Genomic DNA, 18,202 nt, shown 5'->3' with positions numbered 1-18,202 from the left:
GCAGTAAGATCATGGAAGATCCTGACATGCAGGTTTCTCTCCAGGCGATATACCAGCACGCCTTGGAAATATAGGCCCTTCATCATCACTGAGTTTAATCCCTCAAACTCCCTTCCCAGTAGCACTGTGGATGCCCCTTCACCTAAAGGTCTGCAATGGCTGAAGGTGACTGTTAGCCACTACTTTTTCTTAAGGACTATAACTGTTACCCCTTGCTAGTAATGCCCTTTAGCACTTTATCATGTCTAATAATACACAGAAAAAGCAGTGAACCTGTGACCAGGTTGCTAAAGAAAGTATTCAAAATATCCCAACCTTGTTCTTAAAAGAACATTAATTGCATAAAAATATCAGATTTGTATCCATTCAGATCAGTCATTTTTACATGTAATGCATCAAGTAGTACCAATAATAGAGCACATGGACTTACTGAACAATGAATTTTAAACTGGTTAGAGAGCTCTCCAGATGTATCCCTGGAAACCCAAACCATTGGGACACTGAAACCATTACCATGCTGGTCACAGCTGTATTCTCAAGAATTCCACAAATACTCACAGCGCATGCATCACCAGCAGTAGTATCTTCAACATCACCTCCATCATCTTTCTCCTTTTCTTCTGAAAAGACAATTAATATACTAATCAATATTTGCTACCTAAATAAAAACTGGAATGGCAAAAAAACTCATAAGAATGTAAAGAGCTAGTTCATTGGAAAATGAATAATTCTCTCAACAGAAAATTTGCTTGAATTCTTAAGTAAGGAAGGAAAAAAGGACCACTGTAATATTAATTTTTCTTAAATGTTGTAGAACAGCAAAAAAAAAAGAGCACATAATGAACTATCTGTTTCAAAATGAAATCCAAGACTATCTGGCCAGGAAGATATCCTGGGTGTAGTTTAACAAGCTGTGAAATGTTTTAAGTAAAAAGTACAGGTCCATAATGTTTATTTGGAAAATGCACTACATAACCTAGTACATCCCCAAGTTCCAACCTTGATATACACTACATACATATAAAAAGTCCTAAAAGACAGAATCTAGTCCCAGAGAGGTAGAGATAGTTATTGTTCCAACTCCTGCCTGATCAGTCCTACTGGGAAGTGCTACATAAAAAATGGTTATTGTCATATTTAGGATGTTTTGATTAGCTCTTCCACAGATGAATAAGTTACTTAAACTCCTCATCTAGAATGACAATTAAGTCAAAAAGGAAGAAGGTGCAATATTCTTTTTTAAAAAATTACCTTCTTCACTGTCTGAATAATCTGACTGGTCTGTTCTTGACACTTTGAAGTCTGGTTCATCATTGCTTCCAGTTGATTGCTTCCTCTTCATTCCACCTATTACTCCACCTCTACCTCTCCTCTGTCACAAAGATATTACAGTATTGGTCAACATTTCCCCTTGATTCTGTTAGCTAAAAGAGATCATTTTCCTCAAGTGCACAGAGCACAAATAGTTCACATCACTTTGATACATTTCCAATTCTAGCAGAAGCTCAAAACAAGAAGCTAATCTCTTTCTATGACTCAGAGGAGACCATGTTTCAATTCTAATGTTTTTACACATTTAATCACATCAAAAGTTTTGTGTTCAATACTACATGTAGCCCTGTCATTCACTGGTTTATGATAATGGTTGAACACACCCAAGCACTTAACTGAAAATTAACTTAAGTGTACAAACCCTATACAGAAGGTGGAGTAGTGAATGTTAAACCTTCTAAACTCTATGTGCACACACTGATTTTTCCAATGAAACAGATGCAATACAAGAAATAGAAACCAAATTTAAAGAACAACCACCTCGCTATTTAGATCCTGTTATTTATCCTGTGTACAAACAGCAATTCTCATTGCTAATATTCTAAATGGTTTGAATTCTATATCCAGAACTTTTAAGCTGGGATAAGGGACGGGTTCTCCCAAAACTACAGACAGCACCTATAAATGGTCTATTTGGATATTCCAATCCATTCAATACTTTTGACTGTTTCAACTAATCTTTATATTTCACTTCTAAGCAATTAAGGACCAGCAAGGGACTGCATCAGACACTTGAAATGTGACTTCTTTGTGCTTCTTATGGAACTCACCCAAGTGAATGCTTTAGCCTATGATGTTACAAAATTTAAAAAAGTATTTTACTTACACCTCTAATTCGATTCCAGTCTCTCCTTTGCTGTCCGACACCTTTAAACTGTTTTCCCATTCCTTGTGTGCCATAACCAGAGAAGAGCGAAGGGAGATCCCTAGGTTGGGCAGCATAGCCCCTGCCACCCATTCCAAATGACATCTCATTCCAGTATGCAGACAGTCGCTCAGAACTTGATGATGAGAAAGAGTCATTCCAGTAAGGTCTGTTATTTGGAACCCAGTCTCTAGACCAGTTCTGACTCCGAAACTTGCCAAAGCCATAACGTCCTCTGTAACGGAAATGATCCCTGCGGTTCCTGGGTGGGTAGTTAAAGTGGTCAAATCGACCTCCATAGGAATCATTATTACTAGGTTCATATTCACTGTAATCGAAGCCTGACCTGAATAGATCATGATTATCCAGTGAAGACCTGGATTCGTAGGACTCAAAAGGTGCGAACCTGAAAAAGAGCCGCACAGCAGGCAAGGAATCTGGTCAGTAAGTAAAAATTCAAACAACAATAAAGGTGTTTTGCATTTAAAAACAAACAATATTTTCTAATTTAGCAACAGACTATGGTAATGGACAGACCAGTGATAATTAAGCTATTACCAATTTAAGAGCCTCATTGTTGACTCTGACCTTCCCCCAAAGTTAATACATAAATGGTTTTAACCCACTTACACGTGCACTCCCAACATGCAGATTATTCTTAATCCCTGAACCATGTGAGAACTAATAATGGTCAATACGTGGATGGAACCAGACTACACTTACCTCCACATTAACTGTCCTTACATTACTAATACTTTCTAATGACACAGTGGAAGTCCATTCAGCCCAAAGTCAATCATGTCTCTCAGGGCACACCCATCAATCCTATTCCCCCACTTATATTCTCTCTAACCTATTCTCTTTTCCACGACAATCAATTCCACCCCAAGTATCTGACCACTCACCAACTTTGTTATATCTGATTAAAAACCGATCCGTGTCTTCACAGAGTCGCATAACACAGACACAGGCCCTCCAGCCCACTACTTACTTCAATGCCAGTCATTTTGCCCATCCACACTAATCCAAAGTAGCATTTCTGGTATTGAATATATTCTCATGTTTGTTGGCAAGAATTCGGATTAGTAATTAAGCTTTTCTAAAGCCTTCTACTCTATATTTTTGATATGGGAGGAAATTGGTTCACCAGCAGAAAATCTATAAAATCACACAGAGATTAAGAAACTCCACATGGTCAATGAGCAATTATATATAGAATAAAAAGGGTTAAAACCTGACTGACTTGTTTGCAGCTTGACTAGTCACACTATGTGAATAATGTTGCAAGATAACTAATTGCGCCTTACTAAACTAATCGTAGGGTAGCTTGAGACACTGACGTAAGGAACAAAGGAGTGCTTGTTGCACTGGACAGCTGCTTTGTGTAACCACTGATCAAGGATGTCTGGCAATGTCATAACAAACGTTTAGCAAGCAGCCCTGGACAGTGCTCAGGGTTCACTTGGTTATTGATATCCAGGCTCTATGAGAAGGACTCTGTAGATCAACTGAGCAATGCAAGCTTGCTAATAAACAGTATGTAATTTTAAGTAAACTGTGTTTGACAATTATTCCCTAGGTCTGAACCGAAAATCCTCTGGTAGAGAGGCAGATCAACATCAACACCAGAAATCAAGATTGAAGTTGGGTTGTTGGAATTGTGAATTAGCAAAAAAATCAGCTACCAATTCATTGCTGCCCTACTTTATGCTCTGTTTATTGCCAAGTGCGGTAATGAAACATTCTTCAGCAGAGGCACAAAGGAGTACAAGCAGCATCCAGTATTATTTTTTCCTTAACGTTCATCTCAATACCACATATTAACCTACAGCCTATCACTAAGAAATTCGATCTTGGTTCACTTTTATTTGGCGAAAAAGTTTTTTTTTGTCCTGTAATATGCAAATAAATAATCACAACTTATTCTAGAAGAGCTTCTGATATTAAAATGGAAAATCAACTCCCAGACAAATCCTTCAAATTTCAAACTCAAAATAGACATCAAAGAAATGAAGAAACAACAGTTCACTAAAATAATCAAAATGTTTTAAGATTTAGGAGTTAATTAAATTAATCCCTTCTATTCAGGGAACGTCATGGTGTGAATGCAAAGGTAACATTCAATTTAAAAGTTCCCACATACTTATTACTGTCACGTCACTATTTTAACACATGAAAAGCTTACACCTGAGACAATATACGACAAATATACAGAACTGATGACTTTAGAAAGGAAACTAATTAACAATCCACATGCTTACCAACAAGCACGAGAATGTGTTTAGTACTAGAAATGCTGTCTAATTCAGCCTGACAAAGTAATAGCTACCTAACAGCTTTAAGCATTAATCGTGTAGATAAAAAGTACAGTTTAATCAATAACTAAATCAAAGGCATATGAGATCCTGGACTTTATTAACTGGAGCATAGCAGTTATGTTCAAAGACAAGAGAAAATCTGTAGATGGTGGAAATCCAAGCAACATACATAAAATGCTGGAGGAACTCAGCAGGCCAGGCCTCTATGGAAAAGAGTAAACAGTTGACATTTTTGTTTTGTGTGTGTTGCCTAGACATTTTCAAAACTTGTTACACCATAACTAGAATATGGTGTACACTGGTCACCACACTGTAAAAGAGATGTGTTTCTATAGGGAAGGTGCCGAAAAGATTAACCAGCATTGGATGGAACTTTCCTTAATGAGGAGACTGAACAGGCTGGCTTTGTTTTCCTTGTATACTCGATATTGATATAAAAAATTATAACAAACAGGAGGATGAGTAGTGAAAAACTTTCTCCCTTAACAGGAATGTCTAAAGCATGGAGATAGGTTTAAGGTGAAGAAGATTAGAGGTGATCCAGGAAAAAGTTTTTCCACTCCTAATATACTTGTAATATGTAACACACTAACTACAGCCAATTATTTTAACAACATTTAAAAACAATCTTGAATTGCCAAAGCACAAAAGGTTATGGATCAAATGCTGGTAAATGAAATTTATAGAGATGGACATGATGGTTGGGTGAATGGCCTATTTCTCAAAAATCCCTATAGCAAAATATTTCTAGTCTTTTAAATTCTCTTCTTCAAAGCACAGTGTTTGAATATTTTTAAAGTAGATAGGTTCTACCATGTGTAAATGGGGATGCAGAATCAATGTTACAATCAGATCAACCATACTTTATTAAATGGCAGAGCAGGTTTGTGGATCAGAGAGATCTATCCCTGCTCCTTATTTGTATGTTTGCATGATCTCAATGTATTGTCATTTTAACACTTCTTTAAATTTCAAAATTTTCTCTTATCTTAAATCAGCACCCCCCCCCCCATTCCATACTCAACTACTTAGTATAAAACTCTATGTACAACCCAAGAAAGTTGAAGAAAAGGCAGTGAACATTTTCTACATGGACTTTAGCAACACGTTTGACATAGTCTCGCATGGGAGGATAGTCCAGAAGGTTAAGTCACTTGGTATTCAGGATGAAGTAGTCAATTGAATCCACAACAATTGGCTTTGCAGGAGAAGGCAGAAAGCGGTAAGAGATGGATGTCTCTCTAACTGGAGACCAGTGACAAGTGGTGTGCCACAGGGATCAGTGCTGGGTCCTTTGTTGTTTATCTTCTATATTAATGAATTAAATGATAATATTGTAAACTGCATCAAAAAATTTGCAGTAACACCAAGCACAGGGGCTTACGGACAAGGAGGAAGGTTATCACAGCATGATTTGGACCAGCTGGGAAAATGAGCTGAAAAATGGCAGCAGGAATTTAATGCAGACAAGCGTAAGGTGTTGTATTTTGCAAATACAAACCAGGGTAAGACTTACAGAGCGAATGGTCAGGCTCTGATGTGTGCATTAAACAGATCCAGAGTTCTTTGAAAGTGGCATCACAGGTAGGCAGGATCATAAGCGAGTTTATGGAACGCTGGCCTTCAAAAATCAGGGCATTTAGCACAGGATTTGGGATTTTATGCTGAAATTGTATAAGATGTTGTTGAGGCTAAATTTGGAATATTGTATGCAGTTTTGTTCACCTACCTACAGGAAAAATATCAGTAAGATCGAAAGACTGCAGAGAAAATTAACAAAGTTGTTGCTGGGACCTGAGGAACTGAGTTGTAGGGTAAGGTTGAACAGGTTAGGACCTCCTATTTCCTTGCAGCACAGGAAAATGAAGGGAGATCTTATAGAAGTATACAAAATTATAAGGAGTATAGATAGGGTGAACACATGTAGGCTTTTCCCCTCAGGTTAGGTGAGACTAGATTAGAGGTCGTAGTTTTGAAGTGAAAGATGAAATATTTAAGGAGAATCTGAAGGAAAGCATCTTCCCTCAGTGTGAGTGTTGAACAAGCTTCCAGCAGAAGTGATAGATGTGGGGTCAATTATAACATTTAAGAGTTTTAGATAGTTACATGGGCTATGGAGGTGCAGGTAGATGGGGTTAGGCAGGAGACCTGCTTGGCACGGATTAGTTGGGCCAAGGGGCTCGCTATAGTGATTCAAACCCAAGGTAGGGTAAAACTCTGATGATCTGCAATCCAACCATTCAGAGAAGCTAACGGCTCAGCATCTACCCACCACTAGAAGTTCTATCATTCTACCAGTTGGTAGGTTAATTGGTCACTGTAAACTGTCCCATGAATAGGTTCGGATTAAATCAGGGCTGCACAGCTCAAGGACTGGAGGGGCTTATTCCACACTGTATCTCAATAAATTCTGTCACTTACAAAGGCCGAAACACTGGTAATCTCCATCATTTAACTTATGGCAATTAGCACATCCAGCTGTATGCTATTTTCAGCCTGTTCTTTAATTAAATATCCATTGTGGTTAACATCAATATTACTACCTCAAATCCAGTGATACAGTAAACATTTGCCAAAAACCAATGAGTCAGTAGTGAAGCACAGGCTGCTACAGTTCTCTGCTACTGAGATAAGATCAAGGATATTCCTTTGTCCATTATTACTTAAATCAACAGCACACTGCGCTTATGGATGGATCTACTGGGAATCCTTCACCTGATAGTCACAACAATCCCGTTGTTATGAGAGTCCTATTACTCCAAAACTAGAACAGCTGCATCTTGCTTTGATAAGCAAGCATCAATTCAGCACAAGGTTTGTTTAATCCAATTGAACAATGATAATTAAACTGACTGATACAGAAAATATTTCTCTTCAACCAATTGAAAACCATGGATGTTGACCTATCCATAAAATTACCCCCAGAAGAGATACAATAAGACTAAAGCAGCTTGGAGCATATTGGCTGCAAGTTGTGATGGAATCATGGTTCAATGAAGCAACAGTAAGTGTGACCAGAAACTAATCCAACAAGTATTTAAGTACCTGCACTCAAGGATAACTTATTTATCCTTAATGTCCATCACCAGAATCTCCATATAACAAAGAAAAATATGTAAGCAAATAATAGGTCAAAAGGACATTAAGTGTTAACAATGCATCCACATTTGAAACAAAAAATGAAGGATAATGATCCACTGAATGCAATTAGAGGTCTAATCTGTGAAACTCAAAATAGCTAAACCAATATAGAGCAATAATCACCAACTAAATTAATCTTCTAACCAATACAAAGTTTTTGAAACTTTTGTAGATACCTTTCCTGCTCGTCACTGTCATGAGAAAGCAAATCTAACCGTTGGTTAATTTTAGCAACAATGGATTCAGAATTTTGATTGGCATTCCCTCTCTGAGAGTCCCATGATTTGCCACCATAGCCATAGTTTGATCCAGAGCTTTGTCCATAGTCATAGTTATAGTCATCGTAGCCTGAAGAGGAAATAAGAATGTACTGCAATGATAAGTCAGAGTTCTAGGGTTAAACAAGCTTGCAAGCCCTTCAAAGTTTGCAACTTAGTATTAACATTTTACTTATGTACAGAGTCAGATTAATTTATCACATGTATATACAGTGACGTGCCATTTGTAATAACAACCAACACGACTTAAGGCAAGTGTTGCTGCACATTCCAGTGCAAATGTATGGACTGATATATCAGTTCAAGAAATTATCAGCCAGATAATTCAAAACTGGAAGCTATGAGACGATCATTGGGAATTTAAATGTTCGGCCATTGGAAAGGCCTGACGTGTAGGATGGTGCACGTCAATGATTAGGATGATGGAAGTTTGCAGATGATACAAAGATAGGTGGACGGGCAAGTAGTTTTGGGATAGTAGAGAGGCTACAAAAGGACTTAGACAGAGTAGGAGAATGGGCAAAAAAGTGGCAGATGGAATACAGTTTTGGAAAGTGTATGTTCGTGCACTTTGGCAGAAGTGAAAGGGTTGACTATTTTCTAAATGTAAAGAAAATACAAAAACCTGATGTAGTGTTGTGCAGGATCCCCTAAAGGTTAATTTGCAGGTTGAGTCTGTGGTGAGGAAGGCAAAGGCATTCATTTCAAGAGGACTAGAATATCAAAGCAAGGATGTAATGTTGAGACTTTATAAAGCACTGGCAGTATTGCGAGCAGTTTCAGGCCCCCAACTTAGAAACAAAGGAGGTTCACAAAAATTATTCCAAGAGTAAATGGCTTGTCATATAAACATTTGATAGCTCTGGAACTATATTCACTAGAGTTCAGAAGAATGAGGGGTAACCTTTGAAATCTATTGAATGGTGAAAGACCTTGGAAAAGTGGATGTGGCAAGGATGCTTCTGGTGGTGGGAGAGTCAAGACCAGAGGACACAGACTCAGAATAGAAGGGTGATCTTTTAGAACAAATATGAGGAATTTCTTTATCTAGAGGGTGGCGAATCTGTCAAATTCACTGCCACAGGCTGCTGTGGAAGCCAAGTCTTTATGTATATTTAAGGCAGGAGAATAGGTTCTTGATTGGTCAAGACATGAAGGAATACAGGGGAGGGGGGGCAGGCAGGAGATTGTGGCTGAAAATGGATCAGTCATGATGAAATGACAGAGCAGACTCGATGGGCCAAATGGCCTAATTCTGCTCCTATATCTTATGGTCTTATGGTATGGAAGGTGTACAAATTATCACACCTTGCAGGTAGATCTAGTTCTCTGCCATTTTCTATACGAAAGTCAATAGTAAATATTTTACCATCAGATAATCTATTAAAATGTACACTTATTTTGATATAGTAAAATATTCCAACAATATTTCAACTTTTGACTTTGTTTCCAAAATGAAACGTCACAAATATTAAGTCCACCAAATGAACTAAATTCTCAATACCAGCCAATGAAGTAATTTTGTATAGCTACTCATTGTGAGGCTTAAGGATGAGGTTCCTACTTCTACATGTGATAGCTTCCCATATACCAAATAAAAGAGAATCTACTATCCTTTGTGCACTATACCAATGTAACAGAAAACAAAGTGGTTGATTTCACATTTTAAAAAAAGAACAAGATTGCATTGCTTATTAATTAGTGGGAGGCTTCCCAGTACAGAATTTCTTAAGTCTTTCATATAGTCATCATTTATACATATGCAGCAGGACAAACAATTAAGAAACAGGGACGAGTAGTGTGCACATCAGTCTTTCCCCCTCTGTCACTGATGGTACCTGCACCAGATGATTCAGTATCCCAATTTCCATATGAACCTGTAAAATGAAAGACTTGTATAAAATGTTCTGGTTTACTTCAGATTTTCTTTTTAAAAGTACAGCATTTATGAAGTAAAATTATGAAGCACAGAATGTAACAACAATCTACTAAAGTCAGTCGCTAAATTTTGATCTGTTGTAATAGATGGCAGATGTAGCAGTCACAAACCTCCACGACGTCCCAAAACATTTTACAGCAAATAAAGTAATTCTGAAGTACACAGCGTACATTTGCAGTTTAGGGAACTCAACACCTTGGTCTTTTTGTCTGAGTTATTAATATTGGTCAAGAGTTAATATAGCATCCTTGATTTGTTTTTATTAGTTTTTATGTCGAGACAAGAGAACATACAGGACTTCAATTAAAACCTCACTTGAAAATGGCAAATCCAGCAATTGCTTAGAATTGCACTCAATTGCAGCCTCAAGTTACCAGAATTAAACCCAGAACCTGCTGGTATTTGTGCATGTATGTAGGCTGACACTTTATTACTGGGCAACACCAAGTGCAAATTGAACTGCTGGAGGTAACATCACAGGTGGACTTAAATAATGCCATGACACTATCTAATAACAATCTCAGTAGTTGTTCTCAGAGTATTGCCAATATTTATCGCTCAGCCAGCAAAGGCCAATTTCTTCCAGATGTTTGCATACTTCTGCATGATACAGTATATTCTCCATAACATTTAATGTGCATTATATAATAATTCTAAATATCTTTCAAACAGAAGCACACATTTGGTAACCTATGTTTAGAGGAACCAACATATGAATCAACTTCTACACATGGGCATGGCTAAAGACATGCAAACCACTATCCTACTGCACTACAAAAAGTCATCTGCTCTTCTTCAGCCCCTCTCCGTTGAGGGTGACATACTTTCAATCTCAATCTGTGTTCTGCTGAGGCCAATGGAGGGAAACAATGATGCAGTGGATGGATAGGTAGGATGGGAAATAGCACATCCCTTCCAAGGTTTTTCTTGGTTTCAGTATGGCCCAGAAAGAACTTGAGATGTAAACATGGGTTGCTCCTCCATTTTCAACTTTCATTTTCTCAATCACTGGGGATGTTAAACTTTTTTCTGGGAAGAATATTGTTGACTCTATTCTGTCCAGCTCATGTAATAAAAGCCTTGAAAGTGGGTATGTTGGCCTTGTTCTTATACCATGCAAGTGGAATCAGAGGTGTTGGTAATATCTCTACTAGCTACACACTTTGAGATATCTGCTGTATGTAGTCCATACTTCAGATGCATACTGAAGGATCAATACCAACCAGGGAACCACAATCTCTTACTATGATGAGATCTTGGTTTTCCAACACTATGTCAATTTTTCAAAGAGGGGGACATTCTGCACACCAAGATTCTTACTTGTGCATTAGATAGGGCACCATCAATGACAGGAAACCATTGTGGGGTTATTACCCTCTTGAAAAAAGCTGTACTTAACATATTTACCATTCACTGTTAATTCACAGGCAACATCTTGTCCAAAAAGTCTAAGTGATACACAACACAAATCATTAATTACTATTATCACAGCAGTACATACTCTCTTGCTCTCAATTCTTAGCCATTTCAAGAGGTTTGTATTGAAGACGATGAACAGTTTAAATGCTTGCTGTTGCACACAAGTCAGATGGCTCTCAAAAGGAAATTGCCTGAGGCACTTTTATGTACCTTTTGAAACTGTGATAAAATTATTTAAAGATTCAAATGTTTCATTCAGTAACCAACTTAAGAATATTAGACATGGCACTGCTTTTTTATCAGAATTAGTCACAAAGTTTAATGGAATCGATCTTCATTTGCAATGAAATGTGACTCAGTCTTCTCCACATTTCTGTCCAAGTTAATCCTAGTTGTGTATTGTTGCCATTACGACCTTTTCCCATTTCCAAGCCTCGCTGAGTTGGAAGATAAAGAAAGAATGCCAGGTGCTGATCTTCAAGTATACTGCACCTACCTGGATGAGCAGCATAAAAACATGTCAGAGAGATTTCAGGACCTTCCCTCGGGTCCAAATTCCAGATTGGGTAATAAATCCATTCCTGAGCACTTGTAAAGAGGAATTAACAGGAAGAACAGAGGGAGAACCGATCTCACTACAAAATTACTTTGAGCTGAAGCCAAGGTTCAAAAAATCATATCAAGACTTTTGGTTGCAGAAAGACATCTCTGAATGCCATCCTGCACTGATGGAAAAGGTCAAGATGTTCTTTAGTGGAGTGTGGTTTCAGTGCAGTAACCCAACTTCTTTCAAAGCAACCAAACAAACTACAATCTACTGAACTTGGGGATTTCAGACTCCTGAGTGACATTCAGCCTGATGTTGAGAAGCTGCTATCATTGCATCAAGCCCATCCATCTAATTGAAAGGTAGAAAAACAATAAAGTAGTGAATAGTTGGACCACTAATGTACACTCTAAATTGGTGGTGAAATTGGATTTACTGTAACTAAAGAAAATTCTATTTGGAGCTTTAAATAGATTTCAGTATGTCTTTGCATTTATGTATCACAGCTTTGAATTTGCAATTCCTTCTTCCTTGTGCATCACAAATCAAAATTCTTTATAGTTTGTATGTAATGGCTGTAAAGGGAGGTTCTGGGGATGTAGCCTGGGAGCCAAAGGGGCAGTAACCCAAAAATTCTGCAGTAAGTTCTTCTCATCACCAAGCTACCAATCTGCAGTAAAAACAGAAGCTAACAGAAACACTCAGCAGGTCAGGTATCATCTTTGGGGAATGGAACGTTTTAGGTAGAAAATCCTTGTCTGGTTGGTTAAGCCCATCACCACTACTGGGGCATAGCCAACTAACAGTGGCTCGCTAGAGTCCTCTGTACTGGACCAGTCTTTCAGGTTGTCCCCTGGTGTAGCCCATCTTCAAAGATCCTTCCTCTCTTAAGTATTAGGTCTTTGGAGCTTCAGTTGGCGTTTCTGTAGCTTTGAATTTTTTATGGGAAGGGGTTGTTAGCCCCATATCCAACCCTCCTCCTTTCGCAGACGGGCTTGGGACCGTCCATGGCGGAGTTCGAAAATCCTTGGTCAGATCCGGAATGTATTGAGAAATATATCTGACATAACCACTATATATACCTGAAATATAATCACTATGTATTAGCTATTTACTATACTATGTAATCACTTCCAGGTACTGAATATTAGTATGTATTATTTTACTAGACACATTTTGTTGTGTTGTTTTCACTAGATACTTTGTACTCTCTTAGCTGCATATTATGGCACTTACAGAACACCTGTTTGTTTAGCAGCACTATTAGCTGAGATGTATCCCATGTATTACACTCAGCCTTTGTTTAGTAAGAGATAACGGTGGCGGACAGGATGGTGCGAGCAGGAACGTAATGTGAGGGAGGTTGTCTGGAAAACATAATCTTGGCCATGAATAAGGTCCCAATGCGAATGGGTGAAAAATAATGAGAGCTAGGCAACAGCGATTGATTAGTTAATATATAGATGATATGCAATTATAAATTGATTGGGTATGCTGATGAAACCGGAATGTAACTGAGATAAGAAATTACTATAAAGAATGCTGTACACCAGAGCTCAGCGGGCTTTCGGTGACAAGTTCATTGATTGCCTCAGCCTTTGTTTGCAAGTAAAGGTTTAAACTTCTCAAAGAATTGTCTGCGTCTCCTGGTCATTTCAAGTAACCACGACAAAATTGGCGACCACAGCAGGACCGGGAAGAGACCCGAGAAAAAGATTCGGTGGGTTGAGGCCGCTTCCTGGTCCCTCGAGAGCCCTCACAGAGCTAACAGAATTACGGGTGCACCCAGAAAAAAGATAAGTGCTTTTTGCAACAATTTGGATTAAAATTCTGTTGGTTTTGGGGGTCTCGGGGACTCGGAAGTGTGTAGCAACTGCCGAAGGGTCTCTCCGATCCAACGAATCTGGCAGAATTGAGGGTTTGACAGGAGGCTCAGAGGATTGATCGAGAACACTGCAGTGGGGGTAAGTACAAATAAGGTAACAAGAAGTTGAGTAAAGAAAATTCCAGGTGGTGTTGGTAAAGCCCTGTGGATACCGCTTCGCACAAAGCGAAGGGCTGAACAGGCAGGGTAAGGAATAATAGAGGAAATCCCTTTGGATACCGCTTCGCACAAAGCGAAGGGCTGAACGGGCAGGGTAAGGAATAATAGAGGAAATCCCTTTGGATACTGCTTCGCACAAAGCGAAGGGCTGCACAGGCAGGGTAAGGAATAATAGAGTAAATCCCTGTGGATACCGGTTCGCACAAGGCGAAGGGCTGAACGGGCAGGGAGAGTGAAGAGAAACTTCTGTGAGTACTGCCCTAGGTTGAGGGCTGCTTGGACAGAATGGAACAGAAGGTAAGAAGAATTTGATAAATTGCTTAAACACTGGTAGAATAAACTGTAGGGCTAGGCGTGGAGATAGGATCGGGGAAGTATTTGAACTGTGAGATTTTTTTTAAAGAAATAATACCTAAGAGAAGAAAATAACATAGCGGAAGAAAAAGGAACAGCAGTAGACATACTGTGCAAGAAATTCCCGGTAAGTAGAGGTGAGATTACTGCAATTTCAGAGAAATGGGAAAAAAGAACCAAACACCTGCGCACGAAATGGCCAAAAGAAGGGACATTCAATGTAAGATTGTGTGAAGAGATGGAAGCACTAATTAAAAATCATAAACCAAACAATAAGTCCAAGAAAAGGGAGGAAAGGAGAGAGCAGGAGATGGAAGTATTGAAACTTTTTAGGATGGAGGGAGAGAGATTGAGAAAGACAGGCAGAATATTGGTAATAAACAAAAAAGACAAAAGGGAACAGGAAAAACAGTCAGGTAATGGAGAGGAAAAACCTAACAGAAGCCCAGCTTCAGCTCTATAGCCGGATCTGAAAGAAGCAGAAAGACCCCCTCCCTATAATGAGCAGGGAACACCCAAGCAATGCCCCATGATATCAGGAACAGTAAGCCTGCAGGGGGAAGTAGAGGTCTGGGACCCTGAGGAGGAAAGAAGGAAATTTGAGAGGGTGAGAGAGGTGCTGAAGAACGAGATAGAGGGAGAAAGGAAAAGATAGAACAGGAAAGAAGGGAGATGGAAAGAGAAGTGGAAAGGCTACAGCAGCAGAGAGAGAAGAGGGATTATGAGGAGTATCGGTTATACTGTAGAGACAGACAGACTAGAAGAGAACAGGAATCATCTAGACGGCAAGAACGGAGTGAGTTAAGAGGAAGTTGGAGGAAGGTAGGAAACGAGAGTTTGGAGGAAGTACGAGAGAGGACGGAGAGGCAGATATTGGAGATGGAAGAGGGGACTAGAGTGGAGAAGGAGCAAGGAAGAAGGTATACCCCAAGGAGGTATGAGTGGCAGCCAGTAGTACTAGGGCCAACAATAGATAAAGAACCAAGTGAGGAAGGAAGCTTGGTTACATGGAACGGGGAGAAGGAAATGCTGCCACTGCTGGTAAAAGGATCAGGACAAGTACAGTATATCCCTTGGGGATCCCAGGACCTGGAAGGGCTGAAAAATACTCTGCCTAGTCTGCACAAGGGGGCAGGAAAGTGGATTAGAGCCTTTTGAGGAGGAAACAATGGGACGGTTGTTGGCTATGGGAGATTTGAAGGCACTGCTGATAAGGTTGATGGGAACTTCCAAGCAGAAAGAACTGATGGAAATGGCTGGCTTACAGAATGTGGACAGCCCACAGACTGATGGGGCCAATTTTGATCCAGTGAGGCAGAGGGTATGGCAAGCCCTCAAGAATCTTTATCCTGAGCCCAAAGCCTTAAAGGGGGAACTACTGGGAGACACTGAAAACCCAGCAGCCTATGTAGAAAACCAGTTGAAAAGGTGGAGACTGGAGACTGAGCAAGAGGTGGAAAACAGCTTGTTTCTGAACTCACTGTTCCGTCACAGCATTTTGGATGCAATGCCTCCGCAGGTCAAGTCTAAATTGGAGGAAGTGGTTGGGCTGTCATCACTGACCCCACGAGCATTCACTGATCACATAGTCCACGCGGTGGAGAAATATCGGAGAGACAAACGAAAGCTGGCTGAGCAGCAAGAAGAGGTGCAGCGAAAGCTATTGCAAATGCAGCTCGAAGAACTGAAAAAGAAGGATTAAGAAAAAAGCAAAAAGATGCTGCCAGCCATCACTAGTGTGAGTACAGCCATTACACCATTAGATGGAGGAACCAGTCATTCTGTCAGTCAAGGGCCAGAAAACTCCATGCCAATAATGAATGTCTTCGGAGTAGCATTTCCACAGATGCCCTATCAGGGACAGAGTAGATTTAAGCAACAGCCCAGACAGGACTGGAAGTCCCAAGGAGGGGGGCAGAGGAGTTATGGGCAGACTGGTTAGAAAGCAAACTAGGGGGATGGGGTGCGTGGCTGACTAAATTGGCAATGACTGCAGGCATTGTGCTGATAAGTTGTGCATTTATTCTGTGCCGTTTTCTTCCATGTCTCAAGACTTTGATAATGCGTGCAACAGCAAAACAATTCCCGATGCTCCTGGAAAATGTTGAATCTGACCCTAGACAAGGAGAAAAGCCAATGATGTACTGTTACAGTCTGCGCGACGCACCAAGTGGACTGGAAGGCGTTAATAATGTGGACACTAGTCTGTAAGGGTGTCTGAGTCTTTTTTCCTGTCTCAGCTACAGAGGGACAGGTTTTTGGCTCAACAGCCTAGGATAACAGACAGAGTTCATTTTGAGCTCCGAGTATGGAAATTGTAGTTGACCCAAATTTGGGATTAAAATGCTGGACTTTATTTTGGCTTTGGTGCATGGCCTCTGAGTGTTCTCTTTCTGTGTGAGACCCTGTGGGTCTCAAAGGGGGGATTATATTGAGAAATATATCTGACATAATCACTATATATACCTGAAATATAATCACTATGTATTAGCTATTTACTATACTATGTAATCACTTCTAGGTACTGAATATTAGTATGTATTATTTTACTAGACACATTTTGTTATGTGTTGTTTTCACTAGATACTTTGTACTCTCTTAGCTGCATATTATGGCACTTACAGAACACCTGTTCGTTTAGCAGCACTATTAGCTGAGATGTATCCCATGTATTACACTTAGCCTTTGTTTAGTAAGAGATAATGGTGGCGGACAGGATGGTGCGTGCAGGAACGTAATGTGAGGGAGGTTGTCTGGAAAACATAATCTTGGCCATGAATAAGGTCCCAATGTGAATGGGTGAAAAATAATGAGAGCTAGGCAACAGCGATTGATTAGTTAATATATAGATGATATGCAATTATAAATTGATTGGGTATGCTGATGAAACCGGAATATAACTGAGATAAGAAATTACTATAAAGAATGCTGTACACTGGAGCTCAGCGGGCTTTCGGTGACAAGTTCATTGATTGCCTCAGCCTTTGTTTGCAAATAAAGGTTTAAACTTCTCGAAGAATTGTCTGCGTCTCCTGGTCATTTCAAGTAACCACGACAAATGTTGCGGCTGCTGGACGTGGGGGAACCGCATTTCCTCTGGGAATCAAGGTGGGTGGGAAAGGGGCCGAACTGCAACACGTCGTCCCACTGAAGAGGCGCCATTTTGTGAGGGAGGAGCGGAGTGAGCCTCCGGGGAAAGTACGCCACCCACCGCAGCCGAACTACCAGTAGTTTGCCAGCATGTGCCAGGGCCGCACTCGGCCAGAGATGGCTTTGGATGATGGGGGAAAAAAACCAAATACATCAGAACCAGCAGTCAAAACGAAAGGTCTTTGGTATCCGTGCACTCAACTGAAAATTGACATGCGGACTAGCCAATCACGTGGCAGGAGATCCTCCACTGACATTAGCCGCAGCCAATCAGTGGCAGCATTGGGTTGGTCATTTTGAAGCGAATTAATTCTTGACTAACCTACAACAACAGAAAAAAACAACTACCGCTTGGGGGATTTATTTTACCTGGTCTTCATATCAACTACACGGCATATCAAATCTTATGAGGCGCCTATCAAGACTCGATTCACTGACCTGAATAACGACCATCCATTTTGTTTGGGTTCGGAGAGAAGTCCCCACCGGGCTCCAGCGGGCTGCCACTCACCCGGATGTATCACTAGCTGCTGCCCATTGGTCAGGGCTGAGGCATGTGGGCGGGTCTCAGGACGCAATGCAAGTTCAATCATCAGCGGCACGATACCAAGTCCATCATTCTGTGTAAACTGACTAGATTTGTTGGGGGCCATACTGTGACTGTTCCCTCTGTGAAGTTTGCGCTACTGAACGTGCCGTGCACAAATACAAAGGTTTCTTTGCATTGAAAATATTTCTTTCCGTATATCTTTAATGATGAATAAACTCTGTTTGAAATAACAAAGACTAGCGGACACCTGAAAGGCGTTGGTTTT

At 40.0% G+C, this 18,202-nt stretch overlaps 2 protein-coding genes across 5 annotated transcripts in view; one reads left to right on the top strand and one right to left on the bottom strand.

The window, feature by feature from the left end:
- The window catches only part of LOC132406394 (volume-regulated anion channel subunit LRRC8C-like), a 75,169-nt gene extending 57,360 nt beyond the window's left edge, over positions 1 to 17,809 (top strand). Inside the window, exon 4 of the mRNA XM_059992017.1 lies at positions 16,290 to 17,809. The gene's annotated coding sequence lies outside the window, so the exon portion shown is untranslated. The remainder of the gene's footprint in view (positions 1 to 16,289) is intronic.
- LOC132406395 (A-kinase anchor protein 8-like) overlaps positions 1 to 18,202 on the bottom strand; it is a 39,988-nt gene extending 21,786 nt beyond the window's left edge. For 2 of the 4 annotated variants that reach the window (XM_059992020.1, XM_059992023.1), the window contains exons 1-6: positions 17,826 to 17,910; positions 9,773 to 9,811; positions 7,833 to 8,004; positions 2,159 to 2,603; positions 1,252 to 1,372; positions 559 to 620 (exon numbers count right to left, since the gene is read on the bottom strand). In XM_059992020.1, the coding sequence (XP_059848003.1) occupies positions 559 to 620; positions 1,252 to 1,372; positions 2,159 to 2,603; positions 7,833 to 8,004; positions 9,773 to 9,811; positions 17,826 to 17,844 (858 nt within the window). In that variant the 5' untranslated portion in view covers positions 17,845 to 17,910. Of the gene's footprint in view, positions 1 to 558; positions 621 to 1,251; positions 1,373 to 2,158; positions 2,604 to 7,832; positions 8,005 to 9,772; positions 9,812 to 17,825 lie in introns of all 4 variants that reach the window. The other 2 variants (XM_059992022.1, XM_059992021.1) reach the window with 2 other exon arrangements.

This window comes from Hypanus sabinus, chromosome 16, assembly GCF_030144855.1.
Source record: "Hypanus sabinus isolate sHypSab1 chromosome 16, sHypSab1.hap1, whole genome shotgun sequence".
NCBI classification, from domain to species: domain Eukaryota; kingdom Metazoa; phylum Chordata; class Chondrichthyes; order Myliobatiformes; family Dasyatidae; genus Hypanus; species Hypanus sabinus.
The sequence above is the reverse complement of the archived record's forward strand: the minus strand, read 5'-3'. Positions and strand labels throughout refer to the sequence as shown.